At 37.0% G+C, this 27,394-nt stretch overlaps 1 protein-coding gene across 2 annotated transcripts in view; it reads left to right on the plus strand.

Annotated features, from left to right (window-relative positions):
• Plxdc2 (plexin domain containing 2) overlaps nucleotides 1-27,394 on the plus strand; it is a 404,732-nt gene that overhangs the window by 202,905 nt on the left and 174,433 nt on the right. For both annotated transcript variants that reach the window (XM_075970560.1, XM_075970558.1), the window contains one exon: nucleotides 11,042-11,111. In XM_075970560.1, the coding sequence (XP_075826675.1) occupies nucleotides 11,042-11,111 (70 nt within the window). The remainder of the gene's footprint in view (nucleotides 1-11,041; nucleotides 11,112-27,394) is intronic.

Genomic DNA, 27,394 nt, shown 5'->3' on the forward strand with positions numbered 1-27,394 from the left:
TCTGTGTCTGAATATTGACAAGCTCCCTTACATTTTTAGGTTTCTAATGATCCCAGTCGCTGGATTCGCAAAACATGTCCTGTTGTCCTGTCCCACAATGTGAGAATTGGTTATAATATCCCATTTTCACAAATCTTACATAGGAAAGGTTTTACTAACTATTCTTCCTGTTATATTATTTCATTTGGGATTGTGTGAGGATTGTTTGTTGCCTGGAAACATAATCTGCATTAAATCAAAAGACATTTGCATTGCTGGTATCTATTCATACATGCCTCTCCATATTCTATTGTCTCTTTAATATTTCCCTGTTGTACAAACCCATCATTTGATCTTATCCTACTCATGCAGCTGTGCAGTCATGAATCACTGAGTAAAGGGAACACATTCTGTGTGAAGACTGCGGGAAAAGTTGAATTGAGTGTATAGATGAGTTAAGTAGGGGACCACTGTTTTGATGTGGCTGTAGATGGCTGGAACATTCTTGCAAAACATAAGGGCTTAAATTTATAACACTCCATTTTCTTTAATGTCTACTTTGTAGATAAATGTATTTCTGTAACTTCTCTTGTGAAAGGAATATAATATAAAGAAATTTAAAAAATTGAACGGAAGTTTAGAGATTCAATATCTGAATATATCTGGAACAACAAGAAATAGCAGCATTGTATTTCTCAGTAAGGGGTGGAGAGAATGGAAAAACTAAGAAGGCCAGGGAAGACATTTAGCATGAAGGCAGAAGTTCAATGCTTTCCCACTCAGCATGCCATTGCCTTCTGCACATGGTACCTCATTAGGCAAATAATTTTGACCTGAGAAGAGTGGTCTCTGTCACGTTCAGAGTTTCAAATTTGCTTGCTTTGTCTTGGTGTTGTGAATATGTGTTCTCTCTAATCATATTTATTCTTACATTTTGAACAAAATTGAGAAAAAATAGATAGTGTTACATTTGGACATGCCACTTGGCCCCAGAGAATCCTGAACTCTACACTCAGTTTCTATTCTCTTGTTTAGCAAACATCTAGAAATGTCTACCCTGGTCTCTGGCAGACCCGTAGACAGCAAACCCCCATTAGACAAAATGAAACTTTTATACCTGAAAAGACATGAAGGTCTGACTATGTTTAGGCTTCATGATTATAGCTAGTTTTTGAAAGATTCAATCACTGGTATAGACAAAAGATGCAATTCTCAAGACAGTTTTGAGTTAAACATTTTGCTTTGAAATGAGTCCTGCTACAGTGTAATGGTTTTAACTCATGACTTCTTCTTTGTGGAGTTCTGCGCTGAGATAATTTCAGTCTTCTAAAACCCAGAAAAATGTTTGAGAGGTATCACATAGCTTTCTTTTCATCCTATAAAATTGCTTTTAAAATAATAATGTGATAGTTAATCGTGTTTGTTCAATACTCGTAGTTTATCTATGTGCCTTATTCTAATTTTACTCATTGTACATCATTATTTAGTTATTATCCTTGTTCCCATACAAGCTCCATATAGTATTTATGTTGCATTTATTTCCCACATCTTTTTGATAGTTAATCGTGTTTGTTCAATACTCGTAGTTTATCTATGTGCCTTATTCTAATTTTACTCATTGTACATCATTATTTAGTTATTATCCTTGTTCCCATACAAGCTCCATATAGTATTTATGTTGCATTTATTTCCCACATCTTTTCTTTTTGTAACTTTTTAATTTTTTTTAATGAGCTTAAATGTTCCTCTTGTTTAGTTAAAGATGCCTTCCTTTAGCTAGAATGTTAAAATTATAACCTTGTTTTTCTGTGTTCATCATATTGGTAGATACTGACATGGCTAAAATTAGTAGGCTTGAATCTTAACCCCCTAAAGCAAGAAAACTGAAGAGGGTGCCTAGCAAGAGCCAATCAGGTCTTGATGACCCTGCCCTCAGTCATGTTAACATCTCACTCTTAGTAAGTTGTGAGAAAGAGTTTGCTCTAAAACTAAGTTTGCCCCAACCCTTGCTGTTACTCTTAGATGTTCCTTCGTTTGTGACTTATCCATGAGATGGTGACTCAAAAAGCCTCCTACCACACCTAAGCTTGACCTGAGACTGCCCAGCTTCTAGTTCTGCAAGAAATAAAGCTCTGCTATTTGTAATTACATAGACTCGTGCATTCTCTTTCTGTGGAACAAAACAGATAATGCCATGCATGAACACAGGGTGTTTCCTTGGATGTAACGTCTGTTGAAGGAGGCTCCTGATAATTTATTTATCTGCCTTCATTGCAATAATTGTTATAATCTTTTTGTAAATAATAAGTATTTTGCTTATCATCACACTTTTAACTACTAAGTTTCACATTCATTCTTTTTAAGTATAGATAAAAACTACTTAGCTATGTCTGGCACATTAAATGTTAACTCCATTCCCTTAACCCCTGTAGACATGGTGCTATGGTTATTTCAAAGCATCCCAATGAGAGCATTGTGATATTGCTCAGAAATATTACCTGTATTTCTGATATCAACTCTACTAAAAAATGACTTCCCTAATTGATTTAATTCTTTTTTATGAAAGCACTTGACAGCATGTTCAAATATTGAGGGAATACACAATTCAATAATTTTCTGCAGTTTATCAAGAACTAAATGAGTACAATTTTTATTTAGGAAACTAATCTTAAAGAACTATTGATGGGCTGGACACATTCATGAACATAATTCATTGTTAACCATTATTGACATAGTACTTAAAGAGATTTAGACAACCTTTAGTCATTTGATCCTATGAATCAACTTTTCAAGGATAGTCTTATCATTACGGCTAAATGTTCATGAAGTCATAAAGCCTCAGTGCTGGATAGTTTTATGTCTACTTGACAAAGGTTAGACTATGTGAAAAGAGGGAACCACAACTGAGAAAATTTCTCCAGAGGATCTGACTGTATGGCATTTTCTTATTATTAATTGATGTGGGAAGATTTGGCCCATTGTGAGTAGTGACATCCCTGGGCTGGAGGTCCTAGATTCTATAAGGAAACAGGCTGAGCAAGCCATGATGAGCAAGCCAATAGCACCCCTCCAAAGCCCTGTGTCAGCTCCTGCCTTCATGTTCCTGTCCTATTTGAGTTCCTGTCCTAACTTCCTTTAATGGTAGACTGTGATGTGGAGATATAAGCCAAACAAACCTTTTCCTTCTCAACTTGCTCTTGGTGAAGTTATTTCATTGCAGCAATAGTAATCCTAACTAAGACAGCCACCAACCAACCCAAGATGATGGCATATCAAATAAAGCCAAATAAACCCTTTCCTCACCAACTTGCTCTTGGTACTGTTGTTTCATTACAGCCATGGAAACCCTATCTAAGACAGCCACTAACAAGATCAGGTGCCAGCCTTTACAAAATCCTGCTAGAATGTTCAATAACTAGAAAAAAAATGATGCCAAGTTCGAACATGAAGTCTCACTGAATGAAGACTGTAAAAGGCATGCCTTCTGATTCATCGGGGATCAATGCTACTGTCATCTGCCAGGAAAAGCACTTTATGTCCCATGTTCAGTATCAACAAAACTGTCCCCTTGCTATGTGCATCTTGCAGAGACAGACCACACCAAATCAAATCAACCATGTTTATCCAATGTTTATTAAATCGTGTTTACTTACTAGAAAAACAATATTTACTAAAAATAGGCAACTTTTGCTAGGAACATCTGAGTAGATAAAACAATATACTAAATTTAGTTTTGTACAAGGCTCACACTTAAGTATGTACCACTCACCTGAAACAGTATAATCAATATTTTATTTGATAATGTGAGATTAATATAAATTCTCCAATACAAATAATCATATTAATGGTATTCCTTCTGCTGACATGTTCAGTAGATGAATGTCTCCCTCAAATAAAAGTTATTTGAATGATCAAAAATAGAATTTGAAAATGTATATATAAAACTTGATGAAAATTCAGTTCATTCTTGAGCATATACTTTTCAGACACCTTGTTATGGCCTTATGAGATCAGCAATTATTAAAACTTTAGTTATTACTAATTTTCCTCCTTTAAGCTGCTTTCAGCAGTTTTGTACCCGGTAAATAGAAAATAAAAAGACTCAGGGGACTAGACATGCATAGACTTATAAACAAAAGAAGGAGCTATCCTCCAACAAACAGCAGTTTGTGTTGATGGTGTTTCTGTAAAACATGGTTCTGGGAATTATAAATGGTACCCACAGCGAGATTCCCAACTTATTGTGCTCAAAAGTTAAAAAGAATGATACAAGGTTTAAAAAGAAAGTTTCACCATAAAAAGGTCATAAAATATGTGCCTTGTGATGTGCAAACACGCTAATGCACAGGCTTCTCTCTGCAAGATTTTGCATACACAGCATTGACTACTGAACTTTCTTTCATGATAATACTGAAGAATAGACAAGATAAATGAGGAAGAGAAATGTTTTAGTTATAACTGTGTGTAACTAGTGGTAGTGTTTACAACACTATGAGAACTACAACAGATCATAATAAATATTCTAAAATGTGCAAAAGAATGAAGAAACTATATGTGAAATGTCAGGTGTCAATCTGGATCCATGGTTCTGAACATGTCTGACTCAATCGCCAACAGGAATTTCAAAAGGTGGGTTTGGAGAGATGTTTCACTCACAGAGATTTGTTACCAATCAACCCTAAGAAGTGGTTCCCAAATATCTGTAACTCCAGTTTCCAGGGGATCAGATTCCTCTGTCATGGGCAGGCAGTAGCACTCATGTGCATATACTCATTCTGAGATCCACACATGTACACATAACTAAAAATGATAACATTTAAAGTAACACTTTAAAAAGGACACATTGAGAGAGCATTATTGAGAAGATGCTTTGTGATTTTTAAAAGCCATAATCACAGATAGCCACAGTTGCTCTCAATTCACATCAAATTATCTGGCCTCATAGTTCTACTGGCTCGTCAGGGCATGCTTCCTGACTTGTCTTCTTCCACGAGACCAATGATTCATTTGCTTGTCTAGAGCATTCTCACTGCCCCACCTTCTCAAAACCTAAGACAGTTACCACATGGAATTGCTTTTATTATGTTACTTACACTCCTTAATTTTTTTAGTTCTGAGTTTTAAAGTTTCTGTTCAATGCTGCAGGTAAACGGAGGACCATCTCTATGCTCTATTTTGATATATTATTTGTGTTTTCCTCAGACTACTAATCCATTAATTGAGTCCTCATATAGTCATTTTCCTTAATCACTTTATCCCTTTAACAGTAAATATTTCCTGGTAAAGTATAATGCCTAAGGTAAGATTTACTATGCCAGTTTCTGTGTGATTTTTTTTATTTTAGTTGTTGTTGTTGCTACGTTTTACAGTTTTTGGCAATGCTCAGGGATCCCTTAACCTTTGAGATACACAATAGTTCCTAGACAGTTTGGGGCCACCTTTAATTAATGTCTATTGCATAGTTAAAGGATGCATAATTAATTAGTGATAGCAGATGCTCTTACAGCTAACACAAGTGACCTTTCTTCCTCCTTTCATCAGCTTAGTTGGTGTCCCCAAGGCTTAGCATTCTTCCAGCTGGAAATCTGCACTGTCACCATGTTCTGTATCTCCAGTTTTCATGCTCCGTAGTGAGAGTCCCTCTGTTTTACTGTGTATGCTACAGTCTGTGTCCTGTATTCCATGCACTGAGACTCTTTTCAGTTAGAATATATTAACTGTACAATGACTGTTACTAAAACTCTTATTTATTTTCTATGTATGGCTGTTTCGTCAGCATGTATATCTGTGCACCATTTGCATGCTTGTCATGCACCTGGTCCAGAAAGTGTTGGGGCCTCTCAGACTAGAGTTACAGATGCTTATCAGCTGCCATATGTGTGCTGCAAATCAACCCAAATCCTCTGGAAGGACAACAAGTGATCTTAACTACTAAGCCATCTCTCACACTCTCAAAACTGGATCTCATTATATCGTCCTCAGACATGTATATAAAGTGTTTCAGACTGCGTTTATTCCCCTTACTACTAACAATTAACACTACTCCACTTTGGGTCCTGTTGTTTTTGTTTGTTTTCTCTTATTTTCCCTTAGTCTTACTTTCTTTGATTCCACATATGAAAGAAAACATGGTATCTGCCTTTATGAGTCTAGCTTTTTACTTTCATAATGACCTCTAGTTCCACCCATTTTCCTGCACATAATATGATTGAATTTTTTTAACAGATCAATAACCCTAAATTGTGTATGGCTGCAACATTTTCTTTGTCCATTTATTTACTGCCAGCTACTTAGGCAGTAAATGATTCTGTAATTTGGCTTATTAGAATTATACAGTGATAAACATAAAAATTTGAAGAACTCTGTGATATATTAGATTCTTTTCGGGTATACACCCAGGAGTGGTGTAGCCAGACCATATATTTCTTTTTCTATCACATCCTCACTAACATTTGTTTTCTTATTACTTGTGTTTCTCAATGACAGCCATTTTGACTGGGGTGAGATGGAATACTAGTGACTTTTAGTTGCATTTCTTTAAAATGTTCCTTGTGTTTTATGCATTTATTAACCATTTATATTCTTTATATTAAAAGCGTCTTTTCAGTTCAGTTTCCCATTTATTAAATGGATTACTTGTTCTTTAGATTTTTAATGTTTTGAGGTCTTTATACACTCTGGATAGTAAATATCAGAAGGATGAATCACTGTAGATTTTCTTCTACTCTGTGGGCCATCTCTTCTTCACTGTGGTCTTTGTTTTCTTTGTTGTACTGAGAGTTTTAGTATGGTGCAATCCTGTTAGTCGGTTCTTGTTATTAGATTTGGGTCAGTGAAAGTTCTATTCAGAAAGTTATTGCCTTTCTTAAAAGGTTTCTCATGTCTTTCTCTTGCAGTTTCAAAGTTTTTGGTCTTATTTTAAGGTCTTTGTGAAGAACTTATGGTGCTTCCTGTTTAAACAATCAATTTAGGGTACCTGAACGTGAACTCAATTGCCACTTCTTCATACTACTCTGTCTTCACATGGTCCTATTATGTATCCTTCAGTCATGTTCTCCCCATCACTAAGGAGACTCTGTGAAATTTACTCATTGTCTACCTCTCTGTTTCACACACAGTGATGAATGAAGAATGAAAACGTAAAAAAATAAAACTTCCCCTTATTCTTGTCTGATGCCTCTTTTACATGTATCATCCTGGGAAAAATAATAATCTAATTAGTTATGGGTATTTACATTGAATATATAATCATTTGACTTGAAGGCACTTAATAAAATTTTAAAGCTTGTTTATATTGATATCTTATTATAACACATGTTTAGGTGGGAAACTTATTATTTCCCTAATTTTGTCTAGCACTTTGTTTTTACTATTTCAGTATTTGAGATCACTGCCTTTGTAATCAAACCTAGGTTCAAATCTTAGGTTTCTCCTTGAGCCACACTAAGCACTTTGACTCTGAGTAGTTTTTACACCGAAGGATTGCAAAATAAGACTGTGTAAAGCCATTCAGTTTGTACATGTAGATATTAAGACAGATGAGTGAGTTATTCTGGGAAGACAAATCTGAGCAAAGGAAGCGATAACTGAACTCTGAAAGCCCCCTACCCCACTTATTGGCCCCTGTTGATTCTTCACTGTCCACTGATAGGAAGCTGTTTCTGACATATGAGTAACTTCCCAGCTCAAGTCATATCTCTTCTTTCTGCCCAAGGCATGGCTCAAGTTGGAGGAGAGTTGAACAGTTGAGTGACCTGAGTCAATACAGAGAATGAGTAGCTAGCTGGAAGAATGGCCTGCTTCCTGCCTCTCCATGATAATCAGGCACGTTCTCCAGTGTTTCAAAGAGCTTACTGACAGGAACTGTTCAGACAGCTTGCACCTTAGGAATTGGGTTATCTCTTCTTTGTGCTTATGGACTGTGATAGAATATCCAGTGTGGTACTCATTCATTCTTGTTCTTTGTCTTCCCAGTGTGTATGTGTATATAGTGTTTGTTACATATAGTTGCATATGCACGTGGGCATATGTATATGTGTAGGTGTACTCACATGTGCAGGTGCATATAGATGCCAGGTGTTACCATCAGTCTGTTTCCCTCAATTGCTTCTCTATTTTATCTTCTGAGACAGGGTTTCTCATTGATCCTGGAACTCACTGTTTGGGAGCAGACTGTCTGGCCCATAAGTCTTCCAGAATACACACTTCCAGCCCCTAGCTCTGGGACTGTGGCCATTATGTCCATCATGCCCAGACTGCTATGGGAAACTCACTATCCAAACTCAGTTATTTATGCCTTTACAGCAGGGACTTTGTCCTGGGACACATCACATGCCTTCTGTTTGATACTATTTTTTCCAAAATATTTCTGCATATCTTAACATGTGTCTTCCAAGATCACCCTCCAAAGAAAGGTTCTGTCTAGGCTGGGGAAATAGCTTAGTGCATGGAGTTCTTGCTGCAGTGGCATGAGACTGTGAAATCAAATCCCCAAGGCCACACGAAGTCATTGTAATCTGAAAACCTAGTAAAATGGAAGTCAACGTCTGGAGAATTCCTGAAAAACTCTTGGGCCAGCTAGTCTATCATGTCTGAAACTGAGCAACAAGAGAACAAAGTAGAAATTGAGGACCTTCTACACACACCTCTCTGACCTTGCTGTTTATGCCAGCCTTCTCACATGGGCATGCCCTTGGATCACACACGCATACCCCATACTCTGTCACACATACCACACACACATAAGGGCATGTATATGCACTCTTCTGCACACAAAGTTTTTTGTTTTGTTGTTAAGAATTTTCTTCAGTCATTAGATCTTGGTTTAGGACACAACTTAACTCAGAGCAATACTTAAAAATATAGAAACCATGATTAATGAAGGCTCATGTGTCATGGAGGACAGGTACCAAAAGTTAAGAGTATTGGTTTTTAAAAACCAGAAGCTGCAGTCTTTGGCCAGCATGAGAAGGACCACAAGATACAGAGTTGTCTGCTAATAGTTCTAGTTATGGCTTAGTCTTAAACATGAGTTAGTGTGGTCCTCTTATTTCCAGGAGGGGAAAAACCAATGGATTAAAGGATTTTGGAGCAAGGTAATAAAGTAATGCTAGACAGTATCTTCAAGGGGTACTGGAGCCAAGGGTTTGTGAAGAAATGTGTGTGTGTGTGTGTGTGTGTGTGTGTGTGTGTGTGTGTGTGTGAGTGTGTGTGTGTGTGTTGTGGGTAAGTTATTATTAGTGACTCAAGAGGAATGTATGCATTTAGCAGCCTTTTGGATGGCAGGACCGGCTAAGTGCTGTTGTATGGGGAAGAGAATGTCATCATGAGAGATAGATGGAAAGAAGTTCAATGACAGGTATAATTCTTGTGGATGATGGATTCTTAGCTTTTATTTCAACACTTATTTCATTCTCTATACTTTGTATGTTACTTGTGCACCATGGTCTAACTCAAGACATATTTAAATATCTACAGTATCTGAGACAATATTTACCATGTGATTCTCATTCATCCTTGGTGAAAACTGGGTTTGTTACTGACAAATATTTAAAGCAAAATGTTAGTGAGAATGTAACTTTACTAATGAGCAGAGGAAGAGTTTAGAATGGTGAAATTCTGTCCACAATGGTAATTGCCGCCATCAAATTATTCTTGACATCTTTCAGACACATCAGTTAATATTGTTGCTTTCATTTTAGTGTTATCAGTGACCCCTCATTTCAAGTGGCACAGAACAAACATTTTTATTTTACTGTTAGCATAAAATAAATGTGATGAAAAACTTTTTGGGAAGATGTGGGTTTCAAGAAAAAGGAAAGAAAAACTAATTGAAAATCACTGTAGATTATGAATGATTAACTCTGTGCCAAATAAGTCATTAGAAATCTCTGAAGGATATGAAAAGGCAATCATTTGCAAAATTGGAGAGAACTAAATTCCAATAGACATACTCTTCTACATTTTAATTTGTAGATTCTGAGAAATGAATGTCAAAATGGTGCAATGTTAGCATAAGAGCCCTTACCATAGGAAGCCTGTAATGCTGTTGAGGTTTAACCAGGCTAATTAATTACCTTTGAATACACATATTTACATATATGTATGTGTACATAGGTAGAAGATAGATAGATAAAGATAGATAGATAGATAGATGATAGATAGATAGACAGACAGACAGACAGGTGGAAAGATAAATCTATTATTTTCAGGTCCTAGTTGTTGTTATATATATCATGTTCTTATGTCTTGCCTCATAATGTTTTAGGCATACAAAACGCTATTCGTTTGTATTTTACTAGTTTTGTATACATTAGCATTAAACTAAATATATACAAGCAAATCTTTTATATATTATGAATTGATACTCTAGGCTCCTTTAGGATGGTAAAAGAATAAAGCTTTTAAATTTTCTAACTACATCTATCCAATTTTTCCTATACCAAATCGAAATAGTTCTCCAGTAACTACTGTTTATAATTCAACTGTATGCTTTTAAAATGGACACAATATGTTATGTCTGGGTAGTTCGCTACAATAAACAAACGTGAGGATGTCTTCAGGTCTGCATCTACAGATTCATGACATCATCTTCCATCAATCATTTTTTATTATAGGATATACAGAAAAACAAAAAGCAAAGCTAAAATAGTGTAAAAAGCACTATTTTTGGTTTTTATTCTACTGTTTTTTAATCAACTGGTAAAATGTCAAACTACCCCAGATAACTTACTCATCAAGTGGCAGAGAGATCCTTAAAAATAATGAAACAACAGTGGTAAGGGCAGTCAGAATATAGCTTGACTTGGAATTTAAATTTCCAGTTATTCTTTGTAAAAACAGAAAGATGTCAATAGGCCACAAAATATAACTTTTTTTTCAGATGCTTAATTGCAAAAAAATATTCTTTATTACCATCTAACACTTCATTTTTAAGGTCAACTACAGTACCGATTGAGTAAAGGAGAAACATCATTTAGCTTTAATGGAAATGCTCTTTATTTTACATTTACCATTCTGCACATTATTGATTTATTTCTTTTTGTGATGTTGTTCCTTGCAGAGAGTGAATCTGTCCTTCGATTTTCCATTTTACGGTCATTTTCTACGTGAAATCACTGTGGCTACTGGGGGTAAGTTATTTTCTATGCACTCACCTAAAAACACACCTACAGTTTTTATTTTTAGAATATCTCATCTTACAAGATAGATGAAATTTATTAAGAAAATGATTATCTTATGATACAAATACATGAGATTAAATAAACTTAATAAAGAGTTGAGCTATTGGGAAAAGTTTTCAGCAGAAATAATAAAGTATAATTATAATTTTCAGGTTAGAATCACCTCTGGACTTTTCTGTGTTTTAATTCACCTCTTGGTAATATTGCAAGACTACATATATTTGAAATGGAAAAAATGGAATAGAGATCACATTAAAAGGTCAGAAATAGAGTTGATGGCATCTCTTAGATTTTCCTTTACTATATTTAATTACTATGCATGGGTATACACAATACAACAACCTGTACTTTCCCTGGAATTATTTTATCTTGTCAATTAATATCTTCTGCATTAACAGAAAAGTTTGAGAATCTTAAACACTTACATCCAGTTTGACTTTTCAAAGTATTGCTTTCCTTTATAAATGCAAATTCTGATGTTTGAGACTAGTACTTTCTGAGGATGAAATGAGCCACGTCTCACAGTATGTCCCAAAGGGTAGAGATGTATTCACCGTGATGTGCTGCTGAAAGAGTTCATATCTGAGACCACCCCTGTAAGCCACACATGGTGTAGAAAGGGTGGAGAATGAATGAAAACAAAGAAAAAAAAACATAGAACGTAAAGATAAACACAAGGGAAATGTCACCTATAGACAAGTATAATGAAAATATTTAAGATATTTCTTGGAGAGTGTCAAAATCCTTGTGGTTTTAAAGGAAGAAAGAATATCTCTTGGAGGGTCACAGTAATCAAACTTAAATCAGAGGTCTCACTAAGATAATTCAGATGTTGATCCATACCTTCACAATGAAAACAGATTCTCATTAAAAGTTTTCAAATAAAGATATAGAGGCATTTCAATTGCATTCTAATAAATAACACCTGCCTGAAGATCTGAGAGTAAACAGTCCCACTGGTCAGCCTCACAGACCAGGTAATAGTAACACACACCTTTAATCCCAGTAGCTACACTAGTTTGCCATAGAAACTGGGTAGTGCATGCCTTTACTCCCAACCCTAGAGGTGGTGGTAAAACAGGAGAAAACAGCTCTCAAATACAGTCTCATTCTGAGATTCCTGGAGGCAGGATTGCTGTTTTGAACTGAGGTAAGAGCCAATGGCTGGCTGTTTACTTTTCTGACCTTCAGGTTGAACCCCAGTTTCTCTATCTGAGTTTTCATTAATCATGCTTCATAAACATTTAACTTGATGGCTCTTCCATTGCTTGTTTATCCAAGCAGTTCTAAACCAAAACCCATAATAGGCTCTGGAGAAGAAACTCCAAGCTGTACCAGGAAGGATAGACTATGGTTCTTGGATGAGGTTATCATCTCATGTAAGGCAAAGAAGGGGAAGTGATATGGATAAACAATAACAGGATAATCATAAATGTGAAAGGAGAGGGAAGTTACTCAAAAGGGAATGATTTCTGTGGAGCAACGCAAGACAGGTTATGAAAGAACCAACCTTTGGAGTCAACCTCTAAGAGGGTTGGATTTTATAAAGCAAAGAAGCAATAGATAAAAAAGTGAAGAGAGAAAAGATAGTCCAGAAAAGGGAGTGCTGAGCGAAGTCAGTCTGAGGCCTATGTTGGTTGTGTTTGGAAAAGGTGATGTGGGTACTTCAAATGCCGGGAGTAGGAGCTTGAGTGAGATCTTGCCAGCCTAAGGTTGTTCAGGGTAGATCTAGTCTGACCTGAGAGTGGGGGAAAGGGGAGGATGAGTGATGGCAGAGAAACTAGAGAGGATAGCTTTATATCTTTAAAATTTTTATTTTATTTTATTATATATTATAAAATCATATAGCACTATAATAGAGTATTATATAATAGACTGTATAACAGCACAATGTGGATGATACATTGTATAATATGATATTATAAATAATAATATAATTGTAATAGTCTTGGTATTAGTCTTAAATTAAGTATGTGGGAGTGCATATATGTACACATGCATGGATGGATTTGTATGTACCTCAGAGTGTGTAGGAGGCTCAAAGAAAAACTGAAGGAGCAGATTGTCCTTCCACTCTGTGAGTCTCCAGGACAAAATTCTGGCCATCGGGCACAGCAACAAGCACATTTACTTGCTGAGCCATCCTGATAGCCCAGGATGGCAGTTTCAATTCTTTTTGTAGATACAATTCCTGAGCTAGGTGAAGTGGAAAGCGGAAGAGGCAAATGCAACACTTATCATTTAAATTGTTTAATGATTATAGTTCAAAAAGCTTCCAGTCAAAAGACTCCATGGTATCGCATTGGAAAAAAAGCTAAGAGTTTTGAGATTTGAACTCTTGAAAACCTTTGTAAATGACGAGGTATTAAAACTAGAAGGCAATTTGACAAATATCCAGTGTCATTGCACATCTTAAACAGGCTGTACACCATAGAGGGCTCAGAAGAGAATAAAAACTGCAAGTCCGATTTTAAAATGTTGATTTCAGGATGTTACCCTAGGTGAGGGTCGGTGATTTTGAGGTAGGGGCATCAGCTTCCATTCTATTGACTGTCAATTATCCTTGATTGTGTCTCTGAGTTCTGCAGGATCCTGTTTCTATAGCAGTATAGGAAAAAACAACGTATGGTAAATACAAGCTGTGTAAACAAACAAAGCAAATGCTATGAAATACTTCCTATCTCATTATTTCACTATTTGTTTTCCCCCGCTTTCTTACCACCCTCTACACACACACACACACACACACACACACACACACACACACAATTTAAGACTGAGAGCTAAGATTAATTCCATGATAACATCCCATATCGCTGTTAAGATCAATGCAATTTCAACTCAAAAACTGATTTAAACACAGACAAATACATCATTCACTATGGCAAATCTTTGTTATGTACATGTATATATTTATGTGTCACGAATAAACTTCATTTCTACTTTAAATGTTAAAATTAAGCTAAATACCTGGCTTTCGTTTATAACTATAAAATAGTCTTTAGCTATTGAACACTTTAATATTCAAAAGCTCAATCATTCATACAAATAATGTAGAAAATGAATTTAAAATACCATCTTATTTTCTGGTTCACTGCCAGCACAATCTGAAAGCATTTATTCATCTCTCTATTTATACCATACTTTAGTATGCAAATATCTCACATATCTCAAAGCGAGTCGTCCGTGCAGTTCATCACCAAACATGTTCGTCAATGGTTCTAGTAAGTCCTGTTACTTGCATCTCATCACTTACTTTATTTCATAGATTTACCTTAACTTCCTACCGCGCTGCTAATCTGATATTTTACGTGTTTCAAAGCACAGTGCTGTCTGAAGCTTTCATAGTTACTTTTTGCAGTCATCAATAGCAAGGACATTTTAACCAAAATGCTACATGGGTACATGTGACTATGTAAAGCTGGGGATGGGAACGTGAGTGAGGGAGTCAAGAAGAGACCGGCATGATTCAGAAACAAAATTTAACTATGTGGGCAGGTGACAATGTGTATGTATCTGTGAGCATTTACATATGCAATTAGTGATCAAAGACGAAGTTTGTCAAGAAGCTAAAGTGGATGGCTTGTTAACTGCTTTGAATGCACGAAGTATTTGCCCTGTTCTGTTTCTATATCAATTTCTGATTGCCATTACACTTTGAAAACGACTTAAAAACTTTGCATATCTTTCCTTCAGTTGCCATATGATAACTATTAAATATAAAATTACAGTTACATAATGAATTTTTATATATGAAAAATGAATATGTGAATGTTAACCAGGCAAAAAATGTGAAATTCAAATCTTCCTTCTACCCTTACTTCATAGACTGTGCATGCTCCTGTCAATCAAACTACAACTTTTAGTCTTTAAGTTACAGAGTATTAAATTCAGATTAGTTTTCTTCTATGTCAGGCCAATAATTATTTTTGCATATTTGAGGGCCTCCATAAGAAATATTTTAGACTTATGTAATATCTATTGTTCTCATTGAATTTTCATGAAGTATATTACTAACTTTTCCATCTTTTTTTCTTTCTGGCTTTCAAATGGTAGTATTTTAAATTTAGTTCCAAATAATATTTCATGGTTTTTCAAGACACTTGATTAGTAACAGATATAAAAAAGATTTTTAGGGAAGATAGAGGATTATTTTTGACTCCAGATGACTTATAAACACTACGCCTTCTTGTTTTGAAGGTAAAGCCTCAAAAACCAGAACGTCATGCATCCACAGACTATCCCAAACTAGTGAAGTAGAACAGAGTTAGTATGTAATTATTAACAGAGTAATTATTGACAGAGAGAAGAGGTCACAAGCACCCAGTCATCTGAGCATTGGTGGAAGACCATCCAGCCACAGAATTTAGCAGAAACAAATCCGTCCTTTCTGGATTGACAATTTAAAGTAAAAAGCTTAAGTCTCATGGATGTTCAGACAGACAGACAGATAGGGACCGGGCCACAGAGTTGAATCTTCAAGATATACTGAGAAATATCCAGCAACTCATTTTACCAGCCCTCTTGGGTAATTTACTCTTTAGCTAAACCATCTAGTGTCAGCAGCAGTATCAGCAGCAGCAGATTCAGCAACGTTACCACACTTCTTTTCCCTGTGGCGGTTTGGATCACACATTCTCAAGCATCGTTGTTTCTGCTCTGAACACATGTGTTTCATTAGCTCTGGATTCCTGAGGTAGGGAATAGGAAGGTATTTAGAGCAGTGAAATATCTAGGAAGTTGATTCCCGCGGGAACTCGAGCTAAGTCAGTAGGACAATAATCATGAAAACAAAACAAAGGCAGAGAGATGGGTAGAATGAAAATGAATAATAGCAACCACCACAGAGAGGAATTATGAGCATCTGGTGGACAAGTTATGAATGGAAGGCAGGCAGGGGTGGTGGTGATCCCCTAAGATAAAAAATAGAATACACATGCTCATTGTCAACCATTACCCCAACAACCTCTGACGAAACTGCCTATCTTCAGAGTTTAAGTGCATTTAGGTACTTTCATCTCTGGAAAGCATCTCTTTGTCTTGTGATCTGAGATTTATGAGAAATACTGGCAGCAGTATTCTCATGAATTTTTTCCTTGCCAAAGCAACCACAGGTCTGTTAAATAATGCTATCACACAACTGCATACATGCTTCACCCAGTTGCAAAGGGAGTCAAATAACTGCATTTAATCAGTAAAGTGACAAGGTGCTAGGCATAAGTAACCCTGTCTAATGCTAGAAAATAAAGGATTTTTTTTAATAGAATAAGGCTGACCAAACCTGCCATGTCCAGTGATCAGAAAGAATTCATTCACTACCTATCCAAGCCAGAAAATGAACTCCTTTTATTGAAGAAACCAGTCTGGCATCTTGGCTAAGATAGACATTTGCTCCAGGGTAGTTAGGGTCACAATAGGCAGCTGTGTATGTATGGTTCTCAGTCAATTCCCTGCTCTCTTAGTTTAGTCTCCTTATATGTAAAAGAACACAATGGAGCCACCTGCTAGTAACTATTTTTGCAAAAACTTAATGTTTCATAGAAAACACAATGCAAATAGCACATACAATTAATACATTTTTACTTGCAAATTTTCCTTTTTTATAATATTTTTCTGCAAGGCTTATCTACTGTTTTCTACAGTACCATTGTTTATTGGCTTTCCCTCCACAGTGTACACAAGGGAACTCAAGAAGAAGTCAGGAATTTAACTTATGGCAATGTTTATCTTTTTTAAAGGCTGATTTAAAAGGGCTTTCATAGCTGGGTGGTGGTGGCGTACGCCTTTAATCCCCGCACTTGGGAGGCAGAGGCAGGTGGATCTCTGTGAGTTCGAGACCAGCCTGGTCTACAAGAGCTAGCTCCAGGACAGGCTCCAAAGCTACAGAGAAACCCTGTCTCGAAAAAAAAAAAAACAAAAATAAAATAAAATAAAATAAAATAAAGAGGCTTTCATGACAGAAAAGCATGTGGTTATGTGGCTAAATTAGGATATCCATTCTTACAATTATTTGTGCTATTTTTGTGCGCAGATCAAAAATTACTTCTAACAACGACCTGTGAAACATTTTGCAACACTAGGATTATGTCTAGAAAACACAAAATTTTAGCAATGTTGTAGTAGTCCCTGCAGTAGAATCTTGAAATTTTTAACTCTCATGTCCTAGGTCACCAGTGTGTAATAGGAATTAGTACAGTAGGTAGCCACGCATATCATTCTACTTCTTATGCTATTCTTTGTTCTGCGACCCAGATTTCCCAAGGGAGAAAAAGAACACTGGTGTTAAAGATTCTATGGGGTTAATTGACTGTGGAGAGCAACAATGTTGGGTATTTAATTTATCTGAAGCTAACTTTGACTCTAAATAGCCATCAATTTTCCACCCTTGTGTGTGACCTAAAATCCTGCAGCAATTAGGCGATTCATTTTAAGGTATATGAGCAAACCTTAGATCTGCCATCCCAAAGGTGAGGATGCTATCACATACCAACTCAGGCCTATAGCAGAGGTTTCTCAAGTTTGCTATAATCACCTACTTGACATTTCTATTAATGCATTTGAAAATTCTCTTGATTTATAACTTCATTTGTTTTGTACCTTTCAATTTTATAAACTTGATACCATATCGAAACATGGTAATTGGGGTACAACAATTTGTGTTCTTGTTTGGCATCAGAGTCAACTATTTTTAATTTTGAAATAAAAATTACGCATTTGCTCCAAATTTTCTATTTAACTACAAATCCTTGTTTGCTATGGAAATTGATAATAAACAAATTATAAAGTATTTCCTTCCATTTTTAGTCATCAGAAACATTTTGTTTCTGTTAATGCAAGTTTAACCAAACTCTTTTGATAAGAGAATGTAGACTTTGCAGACAAGTTGCCAGTCACAGCAAGCTTTTGTAAAGACATGGGATTGATTCTACCTTGGTCACATGCAAAATACCTTTATTAGACTTGAGATTCATTTTCTTCTTCACAATATGACTCAAAGATGAATGGAAGACTGAACCCTCAGTACAAAACTTTGAATTACATTGCATATGAGGCTTTGGCTTTAAGCTAGGAGTCAGATTTCTGTATATATCCATTATTCCAATGCTATCTTTATTTTTAATACCTTTTCAGAAACCACAGAAAACTAGTAGATACAACGTATGTGGTATTTAAAATTCAGCTCTTATTTCAACCTCTATAGTAGAACTCAGACATCTAAAAATAATAGGTCTAATAACTGTGATTTCTACACTAGTAGGATCATCGTGGTAGCCTCTCGTTACATTGCTACTGTGCCTTGCCTGAGGGCTACAGAAAAATTTTCAGTTAAACTAGAGGAAGTGCTGAAATGTAAGCTTCTACTGAAGGCAAAAAATAATGGAAGAAATGTCTTATAATTGGTGTCCTGGGAGCACCATGTCAGAAACCTAAACAAACACATTTGTGACTTTCCACAGTGTCAGAATTTATTGAATAACGATAAATTTACCAGGTGTGCTGGTTTCACTGGCAGATTTTGTTAGGTTTCACTTTACTTATTAGCCTTGGCTGAGGCAAACATGGGTTATTTTATTTATAAACATAAACTTTAATTATTGACACTAACTCTTTAAGACCATACACCACGTTTACAATGAATACATATCCTCCCTTTCCCTGCATCTCACTGTATGCATGACTGTGTGTGTGAAAGAGAGACAGTGTATGATTGTATGTATGTATGTATGATTGTGTGTATGTAACTGTTTATGTACATCATGTGTATGATTGTGTATGTGTGATTGTGTATGACTTTTTGATTATATATATATATATATATATATATATATATATATATATATAAATGACTGTGTGGGAGTCCCCTCTGTGTGCTGTGATTACTATTAATGAATAATAAATAAACTGCTTTGGACCTATGGCAAGGGCAGAACAGAACTAGGCAGGAAAAACTAAGCTGAATGCTGGGAGGAAGAAGGGTGGAGTCAGAGAAAAGCCATGGATCTGCCGTCTGGGACAGATGCTGGGAATTTTAGCTGGTAAACCACAGCCACATGGCGATATACAGAATAATAGAGATGTGTTAGTTTAGGATATGAGTTTAGCCAGAAATACGCTTAAGCTATTGGCCAAACAGTATTGCAAATAATATAGTTTTCTGAGTGGTTATTTCATGGATGGGCAGCCGGGAACAAGTGACCCTTCCCCCAACATGACTGTTCATGTGTATGTGAGAATGTGTGGTATGTGTGTGTGTGTGTAACAGTAGGTTACAGAATAAGGCTTGACCTTCATAGAAGCTCACAGAAATGCAGATAGGACCTATAGGAGGGAGATAACTGACCAAAGGAAGCTGGGGAAGCTGCTGTACTGCTAGATGTAGATGACTATAGAGCCAGAGTCAAGCCTGCTTCAGAAGTTAAAGGGCAGGACCAGATCCAGACAAATAATGGGCAAAATAATGTTTGGCCAATTCCACTTTAGCAGGATGAGACTAAAGCCTGAGACAGTGCGCATTATCTCTGCCCTCCAGTCTCTTTATGCGCATGCCGGACAATCAAATGACAATGAGTTCTGCAGTACTAGCACACAAGCTTATGTGGTAGATGTGAGAATGTTACAACCGCTTATTTGTTTGCTTTGTCCAAACAAATATTTGTTTTCTTCTTCTGCCCTCTTTTGCTGACATGATTTTAACATCACCATTTCCTCGCACTGTAGTAATTGTATGGGGTCACATTCCTTCTATTAAAAGGAATAAGTTATTTATTAGCATATGCTTGGGGAAAGTGCCAAAGAGAGAACACTATTTATATGTCCACTCAGCACACAGTCACCCTCCAGCATCAAACTAGCATCACGTTTCCTTGTGAAATCAAGTGTGTCTGGGCAAAGCACAGCATAAAGAACCACAGTTTCCCATATGGAGTAACTTAGGGTAGGGAACAGCCTGGTTCCAATAGCTGTTTTATTATCAATGTCCACAGCTACTTACAAGAATAAGCATTTTCCTTCCTCCAACTAACATAAAATGCTAGTTAAATTTTAACATCTCCTAATTCCCTAATTGATTTTAAAGATATTATTTAAATAAACAGAATTTTTTATAAACAGATTTTAAATTATTTAATCAGAACATTATCAAAGAAATGTTTCATAATTATGAACCTGGGAAGATTTTTCTGAGTGACTTAAGGATCAAAAATTATTTGGAATATGAAAATTACTTTAAAAATATCTCCTTTTCTTATATATTTTTGTTGCTGCTAAGTAGCTTTAATATTTATTTTGAGAATTTTACATGAGTACTGTATGTCCTCCCTCCAACCTCAATACATCTCTCCGACTCTTTGTCAATTTCTTGGCCTCTTATTGTCTATTATTCTTACATATATATTTATTTATATGTGTGTACATATGCATATAAATACATAAATACAGACTCATGAGCGCCTTCAGTCTTGCTCCTATGTTTATATATTAGGGTTGCTCACTTGGGATTGATAGCCTATTAAGGGGATGGAGGGCTCTCATCCCTGAGGAAAAATATTCTATCTCTTAACAGCTATTATTCCCTCTAGCTCTCATCCAGAAGTGGAGGCTGTAGAATTTCCCTGCCCAAGCTGACGTCGATATGTCTTCTTAAAAAATTGGACTTAATTTCCACACAGTTTTTTAAACTTACAGGTTTTACAGACAAACGTTTTATTTATAGCCTAGCCCTAATCAAATCCATTTGGGCCATTTTTTCTAACAGCCTGGGTGACCATTACAGACTTTTATCAACAAAGTAGTTTCTAGATAAATGTGGCAGCTGAACAATGGGTAGATGACAAAGATGATTTATTATAAACAATTAGAAGAGTGTCTGGTTTGAGGTCTTCATTAGAAAGAGTATGGAAGCTGCCATTTCTGTTCTATCAACAAGACACAGCTCTCCAAACTAAAACTCATTTTTTAAAAAAATCCAACCTAAGAGCTAGATTTTCAGAGAAATACACCTTCACTAAATTTCAGGTGACATATGTATCAAAGGGACGTGGGAGATCTGTTCACCTGAAACAGAAGCAATTGGAACCAAAATTTTTTAACAACTCTTAAAGGGTTACTTCAATGAAGCGAGAGTTTGATTGTGTGTGAGCCAAGACCTCCAGACTTAGAGGGGAAGTTTAGTCCTGAGGACTTGACATCCTGGAACCCACCAGATTCTCCCACTGTTGGTCTCAGGAAGTACTCCTCTGGGCTGTTCAAGAATGGGGGATTATACTCAGTGTGAAGTATAGCCACAGCCTTCTCTAAAATAAAGGATGACTGCCAGATTAAAGACATTTGCTACAGCCTCCATCCAGCAGAGAGGTTCACGCTGTGAAAATACCACCTTGTATCTTTTTTGCTCTCATTGGCTCAGAGTAATAATGCACTGTCCACAGGAGTCAAGACTTGAGGGAAGCACTTAAGAACCTTATATCCAGGGAACCGGGGAGATGCTGTCCAGGTTGGAGATGTATTTCAGTGAAGAACATTCAAGTGGGTTACAATATCAAGACACTGGTCCACTAAAGACATGGGGCCACTATAGATTCAGACACATAAAATAAGAAGAGACATGAAACAAGAGGACACGACTTTTAAAGGGAGAGGGGGTGGTCCATGGGAGCGTTTAGAGGGAGGAGTGGAAATGGGAAAATAATTTATTTATATTATAATATCAAAAATTAAAAAAATATTTTTAAAAATATAAAGGAGAAAAATAATGAATCAAATGAGGCAAGACAGACATAAAATCTAAGAACTGTAAGAACTCAATAATAAAAGAAATATATTCATAAATAAAGTAGCTAAAGTGAAGAAAAAGAACCAAACATAAAAATACTGAAAAATATAATAATAAAGAACTTTCCAACATTATAATCACCAAACTAAAAGGTCATTGAACCCTGTCAAGAAATGAACTACCAACTCCCAGGCTTTGGTATGTTAACTTACAACTGAGGCAAGGGGAGAGGTCTTAAAGCCAGAAGACCTAGTGTTCCAGCAATAAATAAATAAGTACATAAAATGTACAATAAGGGTTCCTGAAAATTGTCAAGTCTCTCAAGTAAGAAATGGAGCTAAAAAGAAAAAAAAAAACCAAACCGCTCCATCCAAACTTTCAAGTCCCTCAAGTAAGAAATGGAGCTAAAAAGAAAAAAAAAAAAACCCACTCCACCCAAGAGGCCAAAACATACCCAAGATACAAGAGAATAAGGTGCAGGGTAGTAGGCCACATGAGGCCCTAGAAAAGAAAAAGAATATTACATAATAGACAGAGAAATATGCACAATTTTTTTTGTGGCTTTGGAGCCTGTCCTGGAACTAGCTCTGTAGACCAGGCTGGTCTCAAACTCACAGAGATCCGCCTGCCTCTGCCTCCTGAATGCTGGGATTAAAGGCGTGCACCACCATCACCCAGCCACAAATTATATACGTATATAGAAAATGTAATTTCTGCTTATAAAAATATATCCAGTGGCTGTTTTGTTAGCATATGTTAGAATGATGCAAATAAGGATGCACAGTGCAGAACTCTGAAAAGTGCCAGCATGCCTGTCAGTAAGGCTATTCAGGTTAAATGCATTATAGTACAGCCCTAGAATGGAACAATGTAGCTATTAAATGAAATGGAATTACTTGGTCTGTATTTAGGACAATGTTTCTTAGATATCCATATATGTGAGAGATTTATGAAGCCATTCTGTTAATTAGTTTTATTGTTTGCTGTCACCAAATACTTGGCTGAGCTTAAGAGAAGAAATCCCTCTTTTGGTTCATGTTTTAAGAAGGTCCAGTTAGCGATTGCTCAGCCCCATGAATTTGAACCACATATTTGAGCAGGAGTCTGTGGTAGAGATTGCTCCTCCCACAGCCAACAGGAATCCAACTGCAAGGATATTACTGCAGACCATTTCTTACCTTCGAAGTCATATCCCAGTGACTACTTCCTGCAACAGTGATCCCATCTATACATACATTTTCCACAATCTGCCAAAACAGTGCCACAGGAGACCAGCAATCAGTAAGAAAGCATGGAATCGCAATGCCATGTTACACCATAGAGCTCACAACTGTATTTAAGTACTGTGATGCTAAGTAGAATCTTATCAAATTGCTAAAAGTGTTGATAAAAAAAGTAGAAAAATGATGCTTTCAATATATGCTTTACATATCAGTCCTCTCACCAGGAGATTATTATTTAATTAATATACAATCTGATGCTATCAGCCACTGCTTTATGCATTTATAAAGATAACTATTAAAAACTAAATCTATATTTCTGAGAATTACCCAAGGAGACATGGGAATATGTCTATGTTTGAACATGTCTGAACAGGTTTGTATGTGCCGCCGCACATGTTCCAGAACTAGCACCAGATTTTGGGAGCTTCACAAATGGACTTGAGAGGGAAATTAAGTGAATCATAAATGATGAGTACAAACTCGAGGAGCTTCTTTCCCTGTGATTTGGAGAGGTTCCAGTTAGAATGTACAAGAAGCTTAGGACAGAGATTAAACTCTAGACAGAAAGATGTCCTGGATCAAAGCGATCCTTCAGCGATGACAGTGCCTTTGTCCTGAGTATTTGATCTTGGCATGAGCTTTGTCAAGCAGAAGTCAAATTCTAAGAAGCAGAAGTATGGCACCAATCCAGAGTTAGCCTGGTCCCAAGGCTGTGACAGAAAAATATCACCCACCATGCAGAGGTATTTTGAGTAATGAAGGCTTCCTAAAGAAGGTGGATAGGTGGCCACTTCCCAATAAAGGCACAGAGCCAGGTGAAAATGCAGGAAAGGAAGAATAAAATTCAGACAAACATTTGGATCTTGAGCTCAGTCCGGTGCTCCAATTTGTGTCTCTGTCTCTATCTCGATCCATTGCCAGATGAAGGTTCTAAGGTAATATGCAAGATATTCATCAGTATGGCTATGGGATAGGGTCATTTCAGGTTCCCTCTCCTCAGTTGCCCAAGGTACTAGCTGGGGACATCTCCCTGGACACCTGTGAGCCCCTCTAGAGTCAAGTCTCTTGCCAACCCTAAGATGGCTCCCTTAATTAGGATATATATTTCTCTGCTCCCGTATCCACCTTTCCTTTATCACAACCATCCCATTCCTCCAAGCTTCCCCCATCCTCTCCTTCTCACATTTCTCACCCCATTTCCCCTTAGCCCCATGCCACCTCACCCCCAAGTTCCTAGTTTTTGCCCGGCAATCTTGTCTACTTCCCATATCCCGGGGGATGACTATATGTTTTTCTTTGGGTTCACCTTCTTATTTAGCTTCTCTAGGATCACAAATTATATATATGCTCAATGTCCTTTATTTATGGCTAGAAACCAATTATGAGTGAGTACATCCCATGTTCATCTTTTTGGGTCTGGGATACAAGATCCAAATGAGGAGCAAACGGAGGGAGAAAATGAGGAAGGAAGTCAGGACCATGAGGGGTGCACCCACCCACTGTGACAGTGGAACTGATCTATTGGGAGCTCACCAAGGCCAGCAGGACTGGGACTGAATAAGCATGGGATGAAACCGGACTTTCTAAACATGGCAGACAATGAAGGCTGATGAGAAGCCAAGGATAATGGCACTAGGTTTCGATCCTAATACATGAACTGGCTTTGTGGGAGCCTAGCCTGTTTGGATGCTCACCTTCCTGGACCTGGATAGAACTTTGCTAGGGCTGCATTTTAAAGATGTGCCTGTCTGGGCCCTGCTACCAGCAGCTGCTGGCAAGTTTCCATGGAGGAGGGCCAAGGGGTCAGCCATCCGGTTAGGAGGTGGGGATGCAGAGGGATGAACTCAGAAAATGTTTATGCAGACAAGTGTTTCTCCAGCATGTCCACCGTGACTGTGGAGACACTGCTTTGTTTCAAGAAAAGAGCCATATTTCTGCTGTTTCCCATCACAAAATGTATAAGATTTACAATTTTAATTAATGCTAGGAACTTTATTTGGGAAGAAAGCTGCTGTGAAGAACGGGGGAGGGTTAAATGTCCCCTCTGAGCAACCTCCCGATTCTGTCACTCCTCCTCAATTAGATTCTGGCAGAAGGACCCTGTAATGTAGTTGCAAAAAACCCCTGCATGAGTCTCTTTTTTACTGTGCATGCCTTGGGGGACAGAACACACTCTCAGAAGCAGAGAGCTTTTATGTGGCATCTGGTCAGTGAGGGCTGTGTTGTAAAAAACCACTTAGAATGATATTCTCGCTAACACCTTACGGAAACCAATTAGTTTTCTGCATCAATTCAGCCAAGCTGTTTATAAATTAGCAATGGAAACAGTTGCTACCCATCCTCCATGGAGAACCAAATGATTCTTATTACTGTTTTCTGGGAGGTCAACATTTAGACCACAGAGCACGTGACTGTTCTTACAAAGTTGAAGGTTACCTCTGTTTTGTGTCATTCTTCCCAGAGTTTTCCACTGGGGAAGTATACTTGTTTCATGGTTTTGCGTTCTGAAAGTATTTTAAGCTAGCTAGTGCCTGGTGTGTCTTTCATGGACTTGACCCTTACCTGAACTCCCAACTCTAAGACATTTATAAATGCTTCTCTTTCTCTCTGTCTGTATCTCTGTTTCTGTCTCTCTGTCATGCTGGTTTTATTTTGTTGTTGTTGTTGTTTTAAATAAACCCACTTTACAGGTGGGAGCATTACATACAGTCCAAAGAAATGTTTTGGTGGCTTCTTTAGTTTAACGTTATAGTTATGTGCTATTTGTATATAATAAGAATGGGCCAAAGCAGAACTTTCTCCTTCTGAAATGTTTCTCTTTGACACGTCTGCATGTGTATGCAGTGTATAATGACCATGTACATCCCCACCCCCTCCCTCACACCTCCCACTCCTGCTGACCTGTTTCTTCCCATAGTACCTTTCTCACTTTCATACCTTCTGTGTGTGCCTCACCACTGAGTTAGTTAGGGTTCTTGCATGAGCTGGAGTGGGGACTATTCTCTGGAGAACACTCAACTTATCATTGTTTGCTCCATAAAGAAAATGCCTCTCTTCTGGCAGCCATAACCCACCCTTTTAATACAGCATGCCCCAAACTGTATTGTTTGAGTCTCCTGATTTTCAGTGATCACTTGTAGTTTCTCAAAGCATTGGTGCTTCCAGTATTCCAAAGAAGTACTGTGCACAACTTCACCACAACACTCAAATGTCTTATGTTAAAGTTAAAACAGTCTATGTTGAGCCTCATGAACCACAAAGTAAGGCAAAGAGAACATATCAGAAATTTCCTCTAAAAAATAAAAGATAAAGTCTAAATTAGTAACCAAAAAAGAGCTCCTGTGATCCTCTAATATTAGAAGGTAATGTGGGATTCCCCTCTGTATGCTCTGAATACTGTAGGTAAATAAAGAATCTGCATTGGGCCTTTTGCAGTGCTGAATAGGGCAAGGTGGGAATTCCAAGCAGAGAGAGGAGGGGAGAGTAGGCAGAGTAAAAGAGAAGACGCCTGCCTGTCACCTGCCAGTCCCGGTAAACCATGAGCCTCGTGGTAAAATATAAAACAATTGAAATAGGTTAATTTAAGATGTAAGAGCTAGCTAGAAAGATATTTAAACTATTGGCCCAAAGTATTGCAATTAATATAGTTTCTGTGTTATTATTTTGGGTATGGGCTGCCGGGAACGAACGATCAGGCTCCAACTACAAACAGGCAAAAATAAGAACAAAAAGATATTGCAGATATCATTAGAAAAGCCTTGATTTTGGTATTTGTTTTAGGTTGTTACATATAATGGTCATAGAGCCTCTTAGTGATGGCAACTCGTTCTGCTCTTTTTAGTGGCAGAACTAAGGAAGTCCAACCATACCTAGAATTTTATCCAAACATCACATATTAATTTTGCAAATTTTTCATAATCTTTAGTCCAAGTATAGGGCTTCTCAGGTCAAAATTGCTGAGGAATTGCAGGTAACTCAGGGCATGAACCAAAAATATTTTGCTGGTTCAACAATATATTTTGAATTGCAAAGTTATCCATTTCTGTGAAGCAAAGTGTTATTTATCATTTTCAGTCCTCTTTTTGAACAGAAAATCACTTCAGGCCAGTAAATATCCATGTTGTCCGGTGAGCTATTTGTTCAATCACATCTCCAATCCTGTGTTAACCTAGAGTTACCAGCAGCTTCTAACCTCCAGTGAGTTTTCTTCCTTTAGTACATGTAGTTTAAATATTTAG

This window comes from Microtus pennsylvanicus, chromosome 4 (assembly GCF_037038515.1).
Source record: "Microtus pennsylvanicus isolate mMicPen1 chromosome 4, mMicPen1.hap1, whole genome shotgun sequence".
NCBI classification, from domain to species: Eukaryota; Metazoa; Chordata; class Mammalia; order Rodentia; family Cricetidae; genus Microtus; species Microtus pennsylvanicus.